General features: G+C 41.0%; 1 protein-coding gene across 1 annotated transcript; it reads left to right on the forward strand.

The window, feature by feature from the left end:
* Positions 1–1,947: 1,947 nt before the first annotated feature.
* Positions 1,948–15,493, forward strand: hdlbpa (high density lipoprotein binding protein a). The gene is made up of 28 exons (XM_029500422.1): positions 1,948–2,035; positions 4,236–4,307; positions 6,064–6,178; positions 6,334–6,500; positions 6,943–7,158; positions 7,251–7,457; positions 7,544–7,759; positions 7,898–8,104; positions 8,187–8,294; positions 8,386–8,490; positions 8,604–8,682; positions 8,780–8,919; positions 9,003–9,107; positions 9,194–9,307; positions 9,421–9,507; positions 9,584–9,715; positions 9,814–10,032; positions 10,210–10,431; positions 10,541–10,759; positions 10,875–11,013; positions 11,094–11,245; positions 11,347–11,451; positions 11,548–11,682; positions 11,943–12,086; positions 12,353–12,532; positions 13,532–13,648; positions 13,790–13,930; positions 14,021–15,493. Exons 3-28 carry the CDS (start codon positions 6,103–6,105, stop codon positions 14,108–14,110), a joined length of 3,822 nt encoding a protein of 1,273 aa, XP_029356282.1. The 5' UTR covers positions 1,948–2,035; positions 4,236–4,307; positions 6,064–6,102; the 3' UTR covers positions 14,111–15,493.
* The last annotated feature ends 3,214 nt before the right edge of the window (positions 15,494–18,707 follow it).

Below are 18,707 nucleotides of genomic sequence, written 5' to 3' on the forward strand. Positions count from 1 at the left end.
GGCCCTCCTTACAGCGGCCAGAGGTGATGACAGTAGTCTGACAGACATATACTCCAGCTGAGCTGTATAGCTTCTATTTGTGCAGTGTCACAGTAAGCATACAATTAAGACATACGCTGCTTCTCTATAACAGTTTTTCAACAATGCTGCAAAGGTATATTTACATGTCTATAAGAAATATTCAGCATTCACTGTCTTTATATGTTCTCCCCAGTTTCACTGTACTGTTGCTCCCTAAAAGCTTTGGTTAAAAAAGATAAATCTTTTTACAATCCATTCCTCTCCTGAGGTATCTCTTCCTTATCTTCAGGATTCAGAGAATGGACACATTATGTCTCTGTCTCGAGGAGAATGAAAGACGGCGCTCAAAATAGTTGAGTCATGGACAGCTTTGTGAATGCGGACTGCTTGAACAAAACTCTGGCAGATTCTGTACAACTTAGCAAAGTACATTTACATTTACATCTGCTGTACATTTAATTGGGAATTACACACCATATGGACACTGTGACTCTGCTTTATTTCTGGCTCAGATGGCCCAGACAGATGCTGACTTTATTAAAGTTGGAAAAATACTGATTTCATTAAACAGGTGATTGACAGAAGTGTTCAATCCACATTGAATACCATGTCAGTTGACAGTTTCCTCCTACACAGCAAAAAATTCTTGACTAGGTCTTTACTAGATTTTTTTCAGGATCTTTCAGAATAAGTTCATGGCACTCATTGGCTTTGAAAGTCAAAAATTTTATCCATCTGATAATGAAAAATTTGTTCTCAAATAAATTAAATTTAAGGGTAAATATTATTTGCCAAACTCAAAGATTGTTTGTGAACCAACATCTTTTCTAAATAAGGAGTCGTGGATAGTTAAAGCGCTCTGTTAAGCTGCATTTACTGCTATATGAATCAGCTGGGTACAAATAGATTCACAAATTTCTGATCCTTGAAGAAAAAAGACCACTAATGTTAGATTGATATTGTCTGTACTGGCTAACAATCTGTATTGGACTCTATGTTAGCAGGTAAATCTTTATGCTTCTTTTTGTTTTCAGAAGTAGCTGAGTCATCATCACTATTTTGATATTTGCATATGCTTCCTGCTTAAGCCCAGCAAATTGAAAGCTTTGTTAGATCTATTGAAATAAATTTAAATTCCTTAAATGGAAACAAAAAGATATTTACACATTTTTACAGGCAATTTATCATCAAGGGTCTTGTATCATTTACTATATTTGTTTATCTTGGTACTGACCGTGCAAACTACTCTGAGATGCTCAAAAGATTTCCATGGTATTGGTCATCGTTGCATGAAGGAAGCTGCTGTGAACTGCCAGTGAAAATGGATTCTCTGTGTCTCTCAGTTCAGCATCTGAAGTGCTAAGACATACATTTACAGACAAATTTATTCAGACAATATTTTTCAGTAGTCTGCTCACAGTAAACATTTGGCTCTACGACCTTGTGCTGTATATTCACGGTCATGTCATCTAAGTGAGGAATGGACTCCGAAAAGAGATTCTTGCCTCTCTGCTTTTGTTTTTGGGAGACAATCTTATTGCACAATTCTGCACCACTCTAGAAGAAAACTGCAGGGTCGTTTGTGAACTCTCTCGGATCGATGACTCGATTTATAACTTTAAAACGAATTACACCGGAGAAGAAGTGGCATGGACTTATCATTATTCAGATTTCACAAAACTGAATTGATCAGTGATAAATGATAACACAATGTCGCCAGTTGTTATTTTGACTCGTTCTTCCATTCGGCCACAGTTCACAGTGTGAATAATCAACATTTAACCTCACTTGATTTTCATGTGCAATGCACTACAAGTTGTGCAGTTACACAAAAGCCTGTCTCTGTTGGAGATGAGAAGAAGTTATTTGTAATCGGACTCTTGCATGTGACGTTGGAGGACATGATTGGTGGGCGGCTCTGGTATATATCCGTCAGGCTTCAATCCCACCTTCTCGCCAGTGGAATTTCATCTCAGCTTCTGCACCTTCAGGGCAGACGAGAACATAAAAATAAGTAAGTACTTTCCAGTTTCCTCCTGATCGAGCCGGTGTTCCCCTAACATCTGATTAGTGCCTGTCTCGGCCGTGGCAGAGTGGCACTTGTTGTGGGCGACAGTCTGTGGGCGAGCCGCGGACGTTTCGGTCTGCTCTGGCCTGACTCCGTGTCATTTCTCCCTGCTCAGCTGTATGCCTACGTGGACTTAGCGAGCTAGTAGAACAAACTGGAGTGCAAGCTAACATTAGCTCGCTAGCTGCGGCTACAGTTCGATCTGTACTTTTTTACGAGCCTGTCGCTGTTGGATAATTTACACAAGCACGGCACGACTGGCGAGGGCGAACTTATTTCAGAGTTTCAGTCCGTAGTCCACTATCGTCATGCCATTAGCGGGGTTTGGTGCAGCTTGAAGTTGTGTGGGTCTGTTTGAGTGAGCCAAGCTACCTATTAGCCGAGGAGCTACGTGTCACAGTCGCACACACCACAGTCAAAGTTTTTAGCAAGTTTGCTAACTAGCTAAGGGGTTTGGAGCTAGTAATCCATGCTACAGCGGCTTTCGAGATCACGGTCCCCTTTCTGCTAAGAGGCACAAACTCAGGCCAGATACCCGGTTTTATTTTAGTCTTTGTGACAGTTTAAATAACTAGTTTGTCTCGACCCCAGCCCATTTTTTTTTATGTCTGGTCAACGTTAGCCAACATGACGGCAGCTAGCATGAAGTGTAACGTTTCGTTGGTAACTGTCAGCTAGTTAACTTGATATCATGTTAGCTAGCACTGCGACTAACCAGCCTGTTTAATCCTTAATCTGGGATTTAGGTATAACTTTAAAGGGCCTCGGAGGATGACACACTGACGCTAATGTGAACACAAATTCAACTAGCTTGATGAGCCTATCAGGATGAACTTGTTAACAGTTTCATGATATGTATGGGTACATAACGTGAGGCTTTACTTAATAAAAAAAAAATAATAATAAAATAAAATCTTGTTTTAATTATTTGAATGGGCTTTTCTGATCCAGGAGCTGATGACTAATACTTTTCGTAACGTGGTTCTTCAAGCAAAGCAACATCACGATTGCTATACAGAAGTGTGTTGAAACGTTTTTTCTTAAATCTTGAACTTACTATTTGACAACTGAGACTGCTGGAAAAATAAAAAGACAATCTGTCCCCATTGACCAAACGGTGTGAAAGAAAACAGGCCACACGTTGTTGTGGGCACATTTCTGTTCTGAGTATGCAAAATGGGGGGATAAATACGTTAAATGTCCTATACTGCATAATTATGGGATTTATTAAAAAAAAAAAAAAAAAAAACCCTAATGTGCACAATTTATTGGAAACTCAAACCTGAATGAATATCCTTGGTATCCATGATGACAAAATGGTGAGACCAATGGTAAACTAGCAAAATGAATCCCGACGCCTGACTTCCACAGACATGGGTTTGTGCTGTGAGTTATACATTGTTTTAATATGACACTGACTGTCATTATATTGGCTACTGCACAAAACTGCAACAGACTCTGCAAGTGGTCCACCCAAGGCAGTTTCATTAATTGCCAGGTTTGCCATCTTGTATGACAAGTCGTCATCCAATAATAGAAGTGTGACGCTTGAGCACAAGTGGCATGTGTACTTTGCTGGTTTTCACTAATTTGCTTCCTGGCATCAACTTTTTCTGAGCTGGCCTTTTTTTTTTTTTTGGCTGTTGATCTGTCTAGCACCATGACTATCAAAAGAAATATCCAAGCCACAGCAGTGGCTAAGTGACTGCTTATGTTTAACAATCATGAATTAATTTGAACTTGGTCATCAAATGCAAAAGACACAGATCATCAAGTGTTCTTGCAAAAACAAAACATAAAAATGGAGGGGGGGGGGGACAAAACACTACACCATCGGCTCTTGTGCCATTAGTGGTTTGAGTAAAGGGTGTTAAGTGCATATCTTATCCAGAAGGCATGGCTGTTATTGTGAGCTCTTTATGCCTCACAATTTAAGAAAATAGCTTGAATGTCATCTTACAAATTATATAATTTATGGGTAGTGAATGTTTTTATTTGATCACACAACCCTGTAGGGTCCAGTCAATTCAAAAGCTTTTCAAGTAAAGCCCTTTAATATCATTGACTTTTACCCCACCACCACTTTTGATGCAATATTTGCTTTTTTTTTTTTTTAAATTTCTGATCTTTTTTCCTTGCTCTTCAGGCAAAAGCTGGCAGGTTGACGGGAACTTGCACCTTTACAGGACGGATTATCTGGTAACTGACCATTTAGCTGGTAAGTTTATACATTTGGAATAAAAGTAGCTGTAAAAGTGGATGTAAAAGTCAAATCTTGTTTGTGTGTCTGTCTCTCATCCATCCATGTGGTATGCTCCTTAACCATTCGAGTATTAAGTCACTCTGCATTTCATTTGTCCCAACTGTGATTCAACCCATCCCAACTACAATAGTGTCTAAATACAAGTACAATACAAGATTTGTGCTTAGTTGGGATTGAAAGGGGAAGTTAACTAAACTACCACTACATTGAAGCTTGTAGTGAAATAATTCAGATTGCTTGTTCATACTTAACACATCAAGTAGTTTTCCATGACATCTGGATGTTGTCTGGCTTCGCTTTCAGATGTATTTCAGGTATGCTTAGGGGCGAAATCCACCCTAAAACAATTCACATTCCTCATGCTGGCCAGATTTTGTTTTCTGCTAGGTAGAATAGAGAGTAACTTCTGATGCATGTAGCTTCTGCATCGGTAGTAAAGTGTAACCATAATTTATTGCCCTAAAAATTCTTGTTAATTACCATGTCCAGATTTATGCAATCTAGCAATGAAGACTGTAGACCTTTGCTGTTGTGTTTTTTTTATTTTTTTTTTTTATAAATATATTAGAGATTAGAGGATCGGCTGTGTACTGTCTTTCTGATTTGGTCAAGGTATTTCAGGTTTTTTATTTTTTTTTTATTTTTTTTGTGGATTTTTGTTTTAATCCTATGCAGTGTGGACATACAGAGAGGTCAGTGGGATAAAATCCTCTTAACCCTGAAACCTACTCACCTGGGTTAATTTCTTAGAATAGCACTGAACTAACAGGGTTGAGCTAAAGACACGTTTGTTTTCCAGAAGTACAAAATGTAGTTTAGCTGTAGCCCTGCCCCCACTAGTGTTTTCTTTGTGGTGTTTAACCATGATCTCTTTACTCACCACTCACTCGACACACACACGACAATGTCCCAACAAATGTCATTATTCTGTAAGAGATATGGTTTCTTGTGATAAAAGTAGATTAGATAATGGTGAAAATCCCAAAGTCCACTTTATGATAAGCATATGTATCATGCTAAACTTGTACATGTAACACATCAGAGGGTTTCTTCTTTAAACCATTCAATCAAAGACTTTATCAAATAAGGCTATCATGCAAAACGCATGTACACAAAACTATGGGATTAACACCTGGGATTATCATGTGTCTTGACCACTTTTGATTAAATTGCCCTTCCCCTGCTCTCCTGACTGTATCTTTCATTTCCCTTTACAAAGTTTGTGTTTTTAATTGACTGGAAGCTATGTTGCATTTAACGTGCCTTAAGGCACAAGGTATGTTCCTTGTTGTTTCCCCACCAAGTTAAATGAAGTCTGTTGCACTTATTAAGATTTTCAGACATTGTGGACAAAACCAGATTAAACTATGTCTATGATCAATATCTTAATCTGCGCCTGCACAGAAGACATAAATGGAGTAGGGGTCCTTCTGTATGGAGATGTTTGCATGCACGCTCCTATAACTATGTTGCCCAGACCACCACTAAATATTCTGAGCGGAGCTCAAATGCATCCTCATCTTGCGTTAATTTGTTCTTTTTGTATCAATGTAAAGAAGCCTTTGAAGGAAAAATAAGGACAAAACACTTCGTCTTAAATTTGTGTTTTCATGTAGGGTATCATTGTTCATATTAACTAGCTGATTGAGAAAAACATTGCATGGCCTCTAAATGCTCTCTGTTAGTAAATCTGATTTCAACTTTCTTTCAGTGGCACACTCGGACTCTGTGTTAACGTGGGATTTTGACCATGAGCTCAGTCGCTGTACTTACGCAGGAAAGCTTCAATGAACACCGCAGTGGGCTCTTGCCAGAGCAGAGTCGTGGTGAGTACATGAATTGTTATTCCTCATTTTAGATTATAAAATTCAGGCACTGTAAGTTGGCTTACCTCTATTTCTTCTTTGTTTGTGGGTTGTTTTTTTTTTTTTTTTTTTTAAATCCCCCCCCCCCCCCACCTTGCCTTCCTCTCTGTGTTCAGCTGCTGCGGCAGGACCTAGTGCTGGAGAGGATGAGGATGCCCTTCCAACCTATAAGGAAGCCTTCCCTCCACTGCCTGAGAAGGCAGCATCACCTGAGGGGACCCAGGAAACTGTGAATGCCTGGACATCCAAGATCCGTCCTCTCAAGTCTTCAATTATCACCCAGGTAAAATTCAGATTTCATTATTTCTGTTGATCTCTCAAAAATAGTTTCTACACAAGTAACAGGTCTTTCCTATTGCTTTAAGGCTGGATTTTATCTATTTAGGGGCAAATCATTTATTAGATTTACCGCAGCAGTAAATGGTTTTGTTAATGGGTTAAGGACATGGTTATTAGTTACAAGTCTTATTCAATACAACATAATAGTTGTTAAATTATGGACTCGTATATAAGAAAATAATGATAAAGCAGTGTATGCATTAGGACATAGCCATCCCATCATTCACAGACTATCCAGAGGGAGGTCAGATCCAATGCACATTCATTCTCTGCACCACCCTGTTGTCCAAAAATGGTTTCAATGAACCAAAATGGCAGCCATTTTTTTTTATATATGACATTTTGGCAAATCAATTCACAGCAATATGTTTCTCCACATGAACTAGGTTTTCCATGTGCCGCTAGAGGAGCGCAAGTACAAGGACATTAACCAGTTTGGGGAAGGAGATCAAGCAAAGGTCTGTGTGGACATCATGCACAAGACCGGAGCCCATCTGGAGCTCTCCTTGGCAAAAGATCAGGGACTTTCCATCATGGTGTCTGGAAAGCTAGATGCTGTGATGAAGGCCCGTAAGGAGATTGTGTCCCGACTGCAGACTCAGGTGAAGGGCTTCATCTTTATCAATTGAAAACAGTGGGTAGCATGTAAAGTTAAATGGCAATTACACCATCTCTAAAATACAACCCCCAACAGGCTTCAGCTACTGTAGGTATCCCGAAGGAGCATCATCGTTTTGTCATCGGTAAAAATGGGGAGAAGCTTCAGGAGCTTGAGCTCAAGACTGCCACCAAAATCCAGATCCCACGACCTGACGACCCCAGCAACCAGATCAAGATCTCTGGTACCAAGGAGGGCCTGGAGAAGGCAAAGCATGAAATCCTGTTGATCTCTGCTGAGCAGGTAACATGGACACATGGAAGTGAGTGAGTGGAAGAGGAAAGGGGGAGAAAAAAAAAAATATATTTTCACTTTCTCTTACTCTTCAGGACAAGCGGGCTGTGGAGAGGGTGAACATTGACAAGGTTTATCACCCATTCATCACTGGTGCCTACAACAAGCTGGTAGGAGACATGATGCAGGAGACTGGTGCCCGTATCAACGTCCCCCCTCCAAGTGTGAACAAGTCAGAAATTGTAATCACTGGGGAAAAAGAGCAGGTGGCCCTTGCTGTGGCTATGATCAAGAAGATTTATGAAGACAAGGTGTGCCAACAACTGGTGAAATTATTGATGACGTTTTTGCATTGTGATTACACTAGTAAATGCTCAGTCTTTACACTTTTTTTTTTTTTTTTTTTTTTTAAGTTTAGTGTAACTGAGATCTCACGTTTTCTATTGCAGAAGAAGAATGCCACCACTATTGCAGTGGAGGTGAAGAAGTCTCAACATAAGTATGTGATTGGCCCCAAGGGAAACACTCTGCAGGAGATCCTGGATAAAACTGGTGTGTCGGTTGAAATCCCACCTTCTGACAGCAGCTCAGAAACTGTCATCCTACGTGGTGAGCCGGACCGTCTGGGTCAGGCTCTCACTGAAGTTTATGCCAAGGTAAAAGTAATCTTCTGATTACCACGAAGATAAATGTTGAAAAAATAAATAGACAAGTTAAAGTGTACGTTTCATTTCACAGGCAAACAGCTACACTGTTTCCTCGGTCTCAGCTTCTTCTTGGCTTCATCGTTTCATTATTGGCAAGAAGGGTCAGAACTTGGCCAAGATTACCCAACAAATGCCCAAGGTCTGTTGAATAATGGATTCTTTAACTATTGTGCTTTAAAAACTAATCTCAACTTTGGTTCAAATAATTTTTTCCCATGGTTTGCGTAAAGGTGCATATTGAGTTCACTGAGGGAGAAGATAAAATCACGTTGGAGGGACCCACCAAAGATGTGCAGATGGTGCAGAGCCAGATTGAAGCCATTGTAACAGATTTGGTCAGTATTAAGTACTGAGTTATTTCAGTCAATTAAAAGGACTTTTCTAAATCATACCTGTGTATCGTGAAGTATGGAAAAATTTGAATAAAAGTGATATCTTTCTTGAACAGGTAAGTCGTATGGACTATGCAGAGATCAGTGTGGATCCCAAATTCCATCGACACCTAATTGGAAAGGGAGGTGTTAACAGTAAGTACAGTGTCGCTCTCAGAAGGCTTTTGGGCATACACAAAGTGCATTGACATTTTTATTTGCTTTATTACTAAACCACTTCCCTTATTCATAGTCAACCGCATCAAAGAGCTGCACAAGGTGACTGTCCGCATCCCTCCTGATAATGAAAAAAGCAACCTGATTCGCATTGAGGGAGATCCCCAGGGTGTCCAGGAAGCCAAGAAGGAGCTGCTTGAGCTTGCGTCACGCATGGTTAGTGTAAGCTTGGCTTTACAGGCAAAATACAACTAATTAAATCTAAATGTGCCCTTTCTAAATGCACTATTCTCTTGTAGGAGAATGAGCGTACAAAGGACCTGATCATTGAACAGCGTTTTCACAGAGCCATTATTGGCCAAAAAGGGGAGAAGATAAAAGAAGTGCGGGACAAATTTCCAGAGGTGAGTCAGAAACTATTGGTATTAGTTTGTCTTTACTAAAACCTATTACATGTACTTTAATAACGTTTTACTATTATGTTATATAGGTCATCATCAATTTCCCTGACCCAGCACAGAAAAGTGACATTGTCCAACTTAGGGGCCCAAGAACTGAAGTGGAAAAATGCTCCAAGTTCATGCAGAAGATAGTGGCTGAAATGGTAAGTTGTATTAATTTTTGGCTTGCCTTGCCTTGCATACTGAATTGAAACACTTGTAATAGGCCAAATTTAAGTTGAGTGAAGAGTGTTAACTCAGTATTTCCTCTGGTCAGGTGGAGAACAGCTATTCTGTCTCAGTGCCCATATTCAAACAATTCCACAGAAACATTATTGGAAAAGGAGGATCAAACATCAAGAAGGTACTGCGTCTATTTATGCAGTTGAATAAGGCTGTTAATCTCTTAAAGTTCGATCTCAGAATCATTTCCTTTGTAGATTCGAGAGGAAACCAACACAAAAATTGATCTGCCTGCTGAAAACAGTAATTCAGAGATGATCGTCATCACTGGAAAGAAAGCAAACTGTGAGGCTGCACGGAATCGCATCTTGGCAATTCAGAAAGAGCTGGTAAGAAAAACAGAGCCAGAAAGCTTAGGCTCTCTGAAACTTTTAAGCATGGGTTCAAATCTGATACATATGCCTAATTAATGTCTCATTGTGTACAGGCAAACATAACAGAGATAGAGGTTTCCATTCCCTCCAAGTTGCACAACTCCTTGATTGGGTCCAAAGGCCGTTTGGTGCGCTCAATCATGGAGGAATGTGGTGGCGTACACATCCACTTCCCCACTGAGGGCTCAGGGATTGATAAGGTCACAATTCGAGGCCCAGTAGAGGAGGTGGAGAAAGCCAAACAGCAACTGCTTGGCTTGGCAGAGGAGAAGGTTTGTATGAATATCTAAGAATATGAACTTGTGTTGACCTTGCAAAGCTGGCAGCCATTAGATGGAAGCATAGAGTGAAAGGGAGTAATGGTGGTAGGGACAAAGAATTGCTTCTGTGCCCAATTAGTCATACATTACCACATGCTGAGAACAATAAAAATTATTTTTTTTTTCCAGCAAACTAAGAGCCACACTGCAGAACTACGTGCAAAACCTGAGTACCATAAGTTCCTCATTGGGAAAGGCGGTGGTAACATTCGTAAAGTTCGTGACAGCACTGGGGCCAGAATCATCTTCCCCACTTCAGATGACAAAGACCAGGAACTCATCACTGTGGTTGGCACAGAGGAAGCTGTGCAGGAGGCCCAGAAGGAGCTGGAGGAACTCATCAAGAGTCTGGTAAGGCTCCAAATGAGTAATTTACATTCCAGGAAAAGCTGAACCAAGGCCCAATTTCTCTTGAAATTTGTGACATTCTAACATATCCTACCTATTTTTCTTCTCTAAGGATAATGTTGTTGAGGATACTATGAATGTTGACCCTAAGCACCACCGCTACTTTGTGGCTCGCCGTGGCCAAGTCCTAAGGGACCTTGCTGATGAGTATGGTGGTGTGTTGGTGAGCTTCCCTCGCACGGGTTCTCAGAGTGAAAAGGTCACCCTCAAAGGAGCCAAAGAATGTGTGGAGGCAGCCAAGAAGCGCATGCAGGAGATTGTTGAGGACTTGGTCAGTAGATAGTTTTGTTTTGTTAAGATGGTCTTGATTGTTTGTGGTAGATTTCATTATTTTAATAGGAATACTTTTTGTATATAACTTTTTTTTTTTTTCTCCCCCCCCCCAGGATGCTCAAGTGACCATTGAGTGTGTGATTCCTCAGAAGTTCCACCGTTCTATCATGGGTCCAAAAGGCTCAAGGATCCAGCAAATCACAAGAGATCACAATGTACAGATTAAATTCCCAGAACGTGAGGACCCACAAGGTAAAGGTCTGATCCGTGTGAAAACTTGAGCATGGAATCATTAAGTTTTCTCAACAAACCCTATGGTCTTCGCTTTCTAGCTGCACCTCCTGCAGAGGCTCCTATTCAGGAGAATGGAGAGGCGAATGGAGAAGTCAAAGAGCCTGTTGATCCAAATGCACCCAAAAAGTGTGATGTGATTGTGCTCTCTGGCCGCAAAGAGCGATGTGATGCTGCTGTGGAAGCACTGAAGGTCAGTATTCACTACAGAAATTTACTAATAGTCTTATAATTGCTACTTTAGGCACTAACCTTTTTTTTTTTTTCTCCTCCCCCCTCCCCTTTCTCCCTCAGGCTTTGGTTCCTGTCACTATTGAGGTGGAAGTGCCTTTTGAGCTTCATCGATACATCATTGGACAGAAAGGAAGTGGAATTCGTAAGATGATGGATGAATTCGAGGTATGGGTTAGAGGTTTTATTTATTTATTTTTTGTGTTGACAATGTACATTTTTGTTCTGCTTTCACTTCTAACATTTGTAATTGTCCACTTCCAGGTTAATATTCAAGTGCCTGCCCCTGATCAGCAGTCAGACAAAATCTCCATCACTGGCTTGGCCCATCACCTTGATCGTGCCAAGGAGGGCCTTTTGGAGCGCGTCAAGGAGCTGCAGGCTGAGCAGGAGGATCGGGTTAGTATTTTTGTGTGCATGTGTGATGGGGAACTCGCTTCACATAGTATTTTGACGTGCTTCTGAAGTGACGATGATTTATATGCTCATATGGAGCCATTATCTCTAAGATTACCATACAGGGGACCCGTATCATAACAGTGACATGCATACATACATCAACATGCTTGCAGATATTTAGTTTTGTCATATGAAGAAGAGTTGTTTCAAACTTTCAAGATTCCTTATCTGGAGCATTGGCTCCCTCGTATTCTCTGCAGGCACTCAGGAGCTTTAAGCTGACCATCACTGTGGACCCCAAGTATCACCCCAAAATCATTGGCCGCAAAGGTGCCATTATTACAAACATCCGCACTGAGCATGACGTCAACATCCAGTTCCCAGAGAAGAATGATGAAAACCAGGTACTGAATTTTGTTTGCTTCTGACAAACTCCTTTTTTTTTTTTTGGTTATGAAATTGAGGCAATAAAATCTGAACATACTGCTGCGTCAGCACAGCAGGTGGTGCTGCGAAACTACTTTTTCTACATCTCAAACAAGACTCCCTGGGAATACTTAGACAGTAAATATTTGTATTTTTAGTATTTTTCTTTGACTCTGTGTAGGCTTGATTATTGTAATTTTTTTTTCCCTACAAAGTTGGTGTTAAAGCTGCCATTTCCCCACAGGATCAGATTACTATTACAGGGTATGAGCACAAAGCCATAGCTGCACGAGACGCCATCAAAGCCATTGTGGATGAGCTAGAAGAGATGATCTCTGAGGATATCACCCTGGACAGCAGAGTCCATGCTCGCATTATTGGAGCCCGCGGCAAAGGCATCCGCAAGATCATGGATGAGTTTAAGGTGCGCATAAGGATTTTTGGAGGACAATAAACACTTTATCTTGTGTGTTGTTTTTTTTTTTTTTGTTTTTTTTTTTTTTACCCTAACGACACTGAATTGAAAACCAGAAGCTTTAAACAAATAACTTGTGGTGACACTGTTATCTGGAATATGAACTCTCTGTATCTCCTCTGTATTAGGAAGGGATATTTACTTATTTGAAAATTGCTAGCAATTCTGGATTTTTATATGCATTCCCCCCCCCCCCCCCCCCCCCCCAAATGCACTCAATTGAAGAGTAAAGATAGGTCTTAGAGCAGATATACTGGTCCTAAAGTACTTCACCCAATTTACAGAGTGATGGGAAATTAGGAGTACCAGACCCTCAGGGAATAGGGCTTAAAGTGGTGTTTTAATGGGCACGGATCATTTTCTAGTATCAACAGCCTGTTTTTCTCGTGTCTCTAAACAAAAATCCCAGCCATATACATCTTCACATGTAGCCTCTCATGCCCATAATAGTGACAGTTGAACTGACTTTGGCCTGGGCCAGGGGGCAATTGTTTGTACCTCCTGGGGTGGGCTATGTGAGTAGGAGGACGAATGAGGATCTTGTAACACCACTCAAGCTCTCCTTTAGCTAAACATGAGCAAGCTTAGCAACATGCTTCTTCCTGCATGAAGACCTTGCAGTTGCAGGTAGAAAGTTATGCCCATGATGACCCCGCTCAAAGTGCTGGGATCAGAAGGGGTTCTATCTGGAGAAAAAACTGAGAGCAGCAAGGATACTTTGGAAAAGCATCTTTGGTTTAACATCTGTCAGCACACATTTGTTTTTTTTTTTTTTTTTTTTATAAGAGTTCTAATTGTGTATCCTGGTAACTTTTTTTTTATTTATTTTTTTTTTCCTCCTGCACTGCTATCTCATTGGTATCCTGTTGGTTTGTCTAATGTGTGTGTGTGTGTGTGTGTGTGTGTATATATATATATATATAAAATTTTATTTATTTTTTTTAAAAGGTTGATCTCAGGTTTCCCCAGAGTGGAGCTGCAGACCCAAACCTAGTGACAGTCACAGGTCGCCCTGAGCTTGTGGATGAAGCCATCGACCACCTCCTTAACCTGGAGGAGGAATATGTAAGCTATCCTATGCATGAGCAGTGCAGATTTTTTTTTTTTTTTTGGTTGTTGTTGTCATTATTCTAAGAAATGCCTCAAATAGTCAAAGAATTATTTTATATATATATATTATTATTTTTTTTTTTGGTTTCTCTTCAGATGGCAGATGTTGTGGAGAATGAGGCAAAGATGGCTTACATGAGGCCTTCTGGGGGTAGTGCTGCAGCAATGGAAGAAAACCGTGGCCCATCCAAAGGCTTTGTGGTAAGGGAGGCTCCCTGGACCACTGGCAATGAGAAGGTGAGCATTTCCTCACAAATCTGGTACTGTTTAAAATGACAATTGGTCAAACCTTGGTTTTCCTAATCCATGTTCCCTTCCTGCTTTTAGGCCCCTGACATGACCAGCTCTGAAGATTTCCCCAGCTTTGGAGCCCCAGTGACGACCAAGACCTCTCCCTGGGGGCCCAAACGCTTCTAAGCCGTGCTGCTACAGATGGGCCTGATCTTAACCGGACACAATCTTCCTTGCGATTGCCCCCCCCCCCCCCCCCCCCTTGACCTGGACTGACCGCTGACCCTGAAAGTCTTTAGTTCTGAGAGTGTCATCCTTCTGTCAAATTGTCCTAGTCTGCCTTTGCAGATTCATCAGTTTAAAAGTGCTTTCAGGTACTGTAATTGATTTGTGAGCTTTGTATCCGCATTAAGTAATACTGTCTCCTGCTTGGGGGGGGGGAAAAATGACAGATGTTGCGGTTAAGTCTGAACAGTCTGTAAGAGACTGACATTTAAATGTTAATGACACCTGACATTTCATTGTGGTTTGAACTGTTATACCAAATTTAGTGGTGGCTAGCCATCAGTTTTGTTTTTTTTGTTTTTTGAGCTGCCCTCATCTTAGTTGCCTTCGCAGGGTGGGGAAAAGGGATTGAATTACTGCTGGTGATGTGATTCCTGACTAACAAGGGGCCAGCTGTTTCAGTAACCTACCCCCCCCCCCCCCCCCCCCCCCCACAGCCCCTTCCCTTCCTGCTTTACTCATGTAGCTGAGTGAAACTTGTCAGTTGTTAGCCCTCAAGTACACTGTAGTGGTTGTCTCCTGTCACATCTCTCCATATGCTTATAACTGTGCTTCTGTGAATATGGTCAAATATTGGCACGTACCTTGTAGCCTTATGAATTGGTAAACTGTATTATGGAAGGGGGCAGGGAGGCGGGCAGTGTCAGCCACTACAGAATGGCACCTACTCAAACTGCCAGATGCTTGGAGATCATGCCAGAACTTAACTTCTTACAACACTAGGTCTAGAGCTCCAATGTATCAAACCTCACGCTGTTGAATGAATTTTTTGACATTCAAAAGTAAATCACTCTACAAAAGGAATTAACTGTGTTTGTGTAAAACAGCAGACCATTGTGTGCCAACTATCTGTTTAGTGATGTCCTCTGTTTCTCATCCTCCGTATTGGGTCAGTGTCCAGTCCCTTTGTCTTCCAGTTGCTATGCAGATTGTTCTGTTAAATAGCAATGGCCCTTTTTTATCAGCCTTACAACTAGAAAGGTACAAACCAGGTAGAGATGATGTCAAGGTGCATTTAAAATGGACAGCTGGAAGGGTATGTTCATTGTTCCTCTGGAAGTTCTGGGAACATTGCCCTCCCCAGATGTAGTAATGAGTTGAATTTTGCTTGAGGAGTGCAGATTTAGCTTGCTAGCTGCTAATTCAACATCTTGCATCAGCCTACTTTGGTTTATATCCTTCTAGTATTTAATGAAAGATTATGCAAATACCATTGACGTGAACAGTTATGGATGACACTGGAAAAGAAATTGTCCAAAAAGTCAATAAAAATTGAAAATCTTTGCTGTGCGTCCCTGTGTTTTCTGTAAAGAGCAGACTTGGAGTTGCCTAGAAAATAACTTAAAAAAAATAAATAAATAAATAAATCACAGTGGGAGAAATGGCAATTGATGACAAATGTCAGATTTTTCTGTTGCCCATACTGTAAAGGCCATTTCCAGCCAACAATTGAATCGAACACAACTGGACTCAGGACTTTGATTTGTCAAAATCATCACAGGGGCTTGGAACACATCGGTCTGATTCATCCTCACTAGTTTGACTCAATTGTTGGTCGGATATGACTATGACCTGGATGAATGAGAAAACGCACAGAAGACAGACCATTACTTTTTTTTTTTTTAACTTTAGTACCTGCACTAGAGGATGGGTCATTATGATGATCCAATAATGACATTACTGGCTGTTTTAAAATGTGCTATATGAATAAAGTTCACCTCAAAATCAGTGGCTGTACTAAATCAAAGAGGAAGTTAAGTACATAAAACTGCACACCCACAGGTTGCAGAGAAGTAACCCCCTCCAGCACCCACTGCGACCCGGAAACAGATAAGCAGTTGAAGATGAATGAATGATTGGTCACAAGAAAAATCTTGGCCACGATGTGCCAAAATTCATCTTTTGCCTGCCTTGAATATTGACAACATATTCCACAAACAGCTACGTGTTTAGGATATCTAAACTCTTGGAGAAATTTAGCTCAGCTTATGCGAATGTAGCTAGCTATAAAGCGAAGTTTCACCTTAGCTTGGCTCATTGATGCTGGTAACCATGCTAACTAGCAGCTTGAGCTAATTTTGCACAGACAGAATTTAAAATATAAGTTAATTAAATATACAAATATATATAATTATTTCACTATTTAATTAATTAATTCATGGCCCTGTTGCAGTGCTTCATGAATTTATTTTATTTGTCAAACTCACCCATCAAAGGTTACTGGTCACTGAGCCTTCGCTAAGCCCCGCCCCTTGGTTACTGTTGCTATGCCAGGCTGTTTTCTGTTGTCTGAAGTTCGGTAGGAAAATGTTCGGTCAGCATCAGTCTGGTGATCAGAAAGGGAAAGAAAGAAGAATAAGAAAATAATGGGTTAAGAAATTTTTATTGAAGTTGTTGCCGTTATTTCTGCACAAAGATATTGCCTGCTAATTTAGAAGAAGCACTCCACTGCTTCAGACACAGCAACACACATAAGGACCACTCTTAATGTTTTTTGTTTATTTTGTCTGAGTGCAGAAAGACAGACCTGTATTCAGCTGTGAGTGATGAGGAGTTGGACTGTGTTGTTGTCAGTGATGTCCACAGAAGACATCCAAACTTTGGATATAAGCTAATGCGTGTTCGGGTAATAATACGGCCACAATGGATAATGTAGAATGAGCCGATCGTTATGGAGAAATAATCCAGGTAGGATGAGGATTATACATCATGACCATATTCTTACGGGTCATATCAACGGGTAATGTTAGACTAGAGCAAAAGTAGCGAGTAACAAGAATATCAATAGAAATGAATAATGAATAGAAAAAGTATCGCCCAAAATACTCAAGTAAAGTACAGGTACTCAAAAACTGTACTTAAGTAAACTTACTTGTGACTGACCACCCCTGCTGATTGGCTGATGTTCGTTTGGTTGAGAGGGAAAGCTGCATTAATCTCATTCCGTTGATAGACGAACCTGACAAAATCCCACATCGACAGATTTGTTTTTTTAATATTGACTTTTTTTTAATCGCAGCCCAACGACACTTGCCGGAGTACTTTAAACCCTGAAATCAGAAGAATAATAAGTCAGAAAGTGACAGCTCTGCAGAATGAAAATGTCCGCCCAAATAGAATGGCGCCAAATAATTTTGAAAGAGCATTGGCCAATCAGATGGGATGGCTTCCTTGGTCACGCGGCGATGAACTGACCAATGTGGGGTCGACGTCGTCTAACACAGACATGTCGTTGTATGGCCGCTCCTGTCTGGAGTCACAACAAACAGGACATGGCGCCATGACACTATCAGGCACGTCCAGAGTCCAGCCCGGCGTCGGATTTCATACGGCCCACCAGCACTGTCGACCACAGTGTGCAAAATACACACAAACAAAATACTATTGTGCTTCACCCAAAGATGGCAGCAGCACAGCTGCCTTCATAATGATCCTCCCCGTGACCCTTACTGCCAATTTCTAAAGTGGCGACTGTTAAAAAAGAAAGTCAGCAGCGATCGCCACCGCTTCCGGGTCAGGTGGAAATTTGAATATTTGTTTCACTGAAATACGAAACATCTATGTTTGCCAACAGACTGTGTCTGTTTATAACTAGTTCAATGTCAAGAGACACCGCCGACCGAAACATGCTAACAGGGAGCTAACATAAGATGGACTGTGCACTTTGTTTCCTCAGCACATCTGACACCGCTCAGTTTCTGTTTTTAAGAGGAGCGGACGACGAAATGAACGGTTTTATGCAGCTCTGTTTGTTCCGCCATGAAACTCCGGTGGAATGAAGTCAGTGGGATTATTTCGGAGCTGGAAAACGACCGCCACCCTGCTGCGGGCCTCACAACAAGCAATGGAGACTTCACATGACCTCATCAACAGGGGCCCTGCAAACGGAGAACTGTGTGGCGCTTTCCCCAGTTTTTGTTCACGCTACCAGCGGGGATGGAGTAAGGAGATAAGAAGAGGTCACAGGTGGATTAAATATGGACACACCACCTTCATGACAGAAAGGAGGACTGATTTCGGCATCAAAGTGTGAGTACCGTAAACCCTCCACCTGTCTGTCTTTCCTCGTGGCTGCGTTAATCCCGCCGTGTTTACAATCTGTATTCACTTCCTGTCTGTTTTTCTTAACGCATATCACATGCTGTGCTTTGCTTACTTTGTTTTACTGGCGATTTGTATACAAAGTGTACACCTTTATGCTTATTTCAAGAAGCCATCTGTTTTAAAACGCGAGTCCGACATTGAACGACAAGCGGACGAGTCATGGTTGTCAAGGAGACGTGACGTCGTCAAAACCCGCGGAAGTAGCGCTGAATGTTGATCTGCAGATGGCTTTAGTTACAGTGATGGTTCAACAATGAGTAGAATATAATGACATTCTTTAAAATCATGGATTAAAACTGATTTCCGATGACAACATTTTGATTAAAGATAGTGTAAATAGCTGCGGCAAGCATTTTAAAAGGGTTTAAAGCGCAAGTACAGTTTGTTTTACTTT

Source organism: Echeneis naucrates, chromosome 4 (assembly GCF_900963305.1).
Source record: "Echeneis naucrates chromosome 4, fEcheNa1.1, whole genome shotgun sequence".
Classification (NCBI taxonomy): Eukaryota; Metazoa; Chordata; class Actinopteri; order Carangiformes; family Echeneidae; genus Echeneis; species Echeneis naucrates.

Excerpts from the sequence above, each read along its gene's own strand:
- hdlbpa (XM_029500422.1), top strand. The coding sequence starts at position 6,103 with ATGAGCTCAGTCGCTGTACTTACGCAGGAAAGCTTCAATGAACACCGC. Across the intron at positions 7,159-7,250 it reads TGTCCCGACTGCAGACTCAG|GCTTCAGCTACTGTAGGTAT; the intron begins GTGAAGGGCTTC and ends AACCCCCAACAG. Across the intron at positions 8,683-8,779 it reads TGGAAAGGGAGGTGTTAACA|TCAACCGCATCAAAGAGCTG; the intron begins GTAAGTACAGTG and ends CCTTATTCATAG.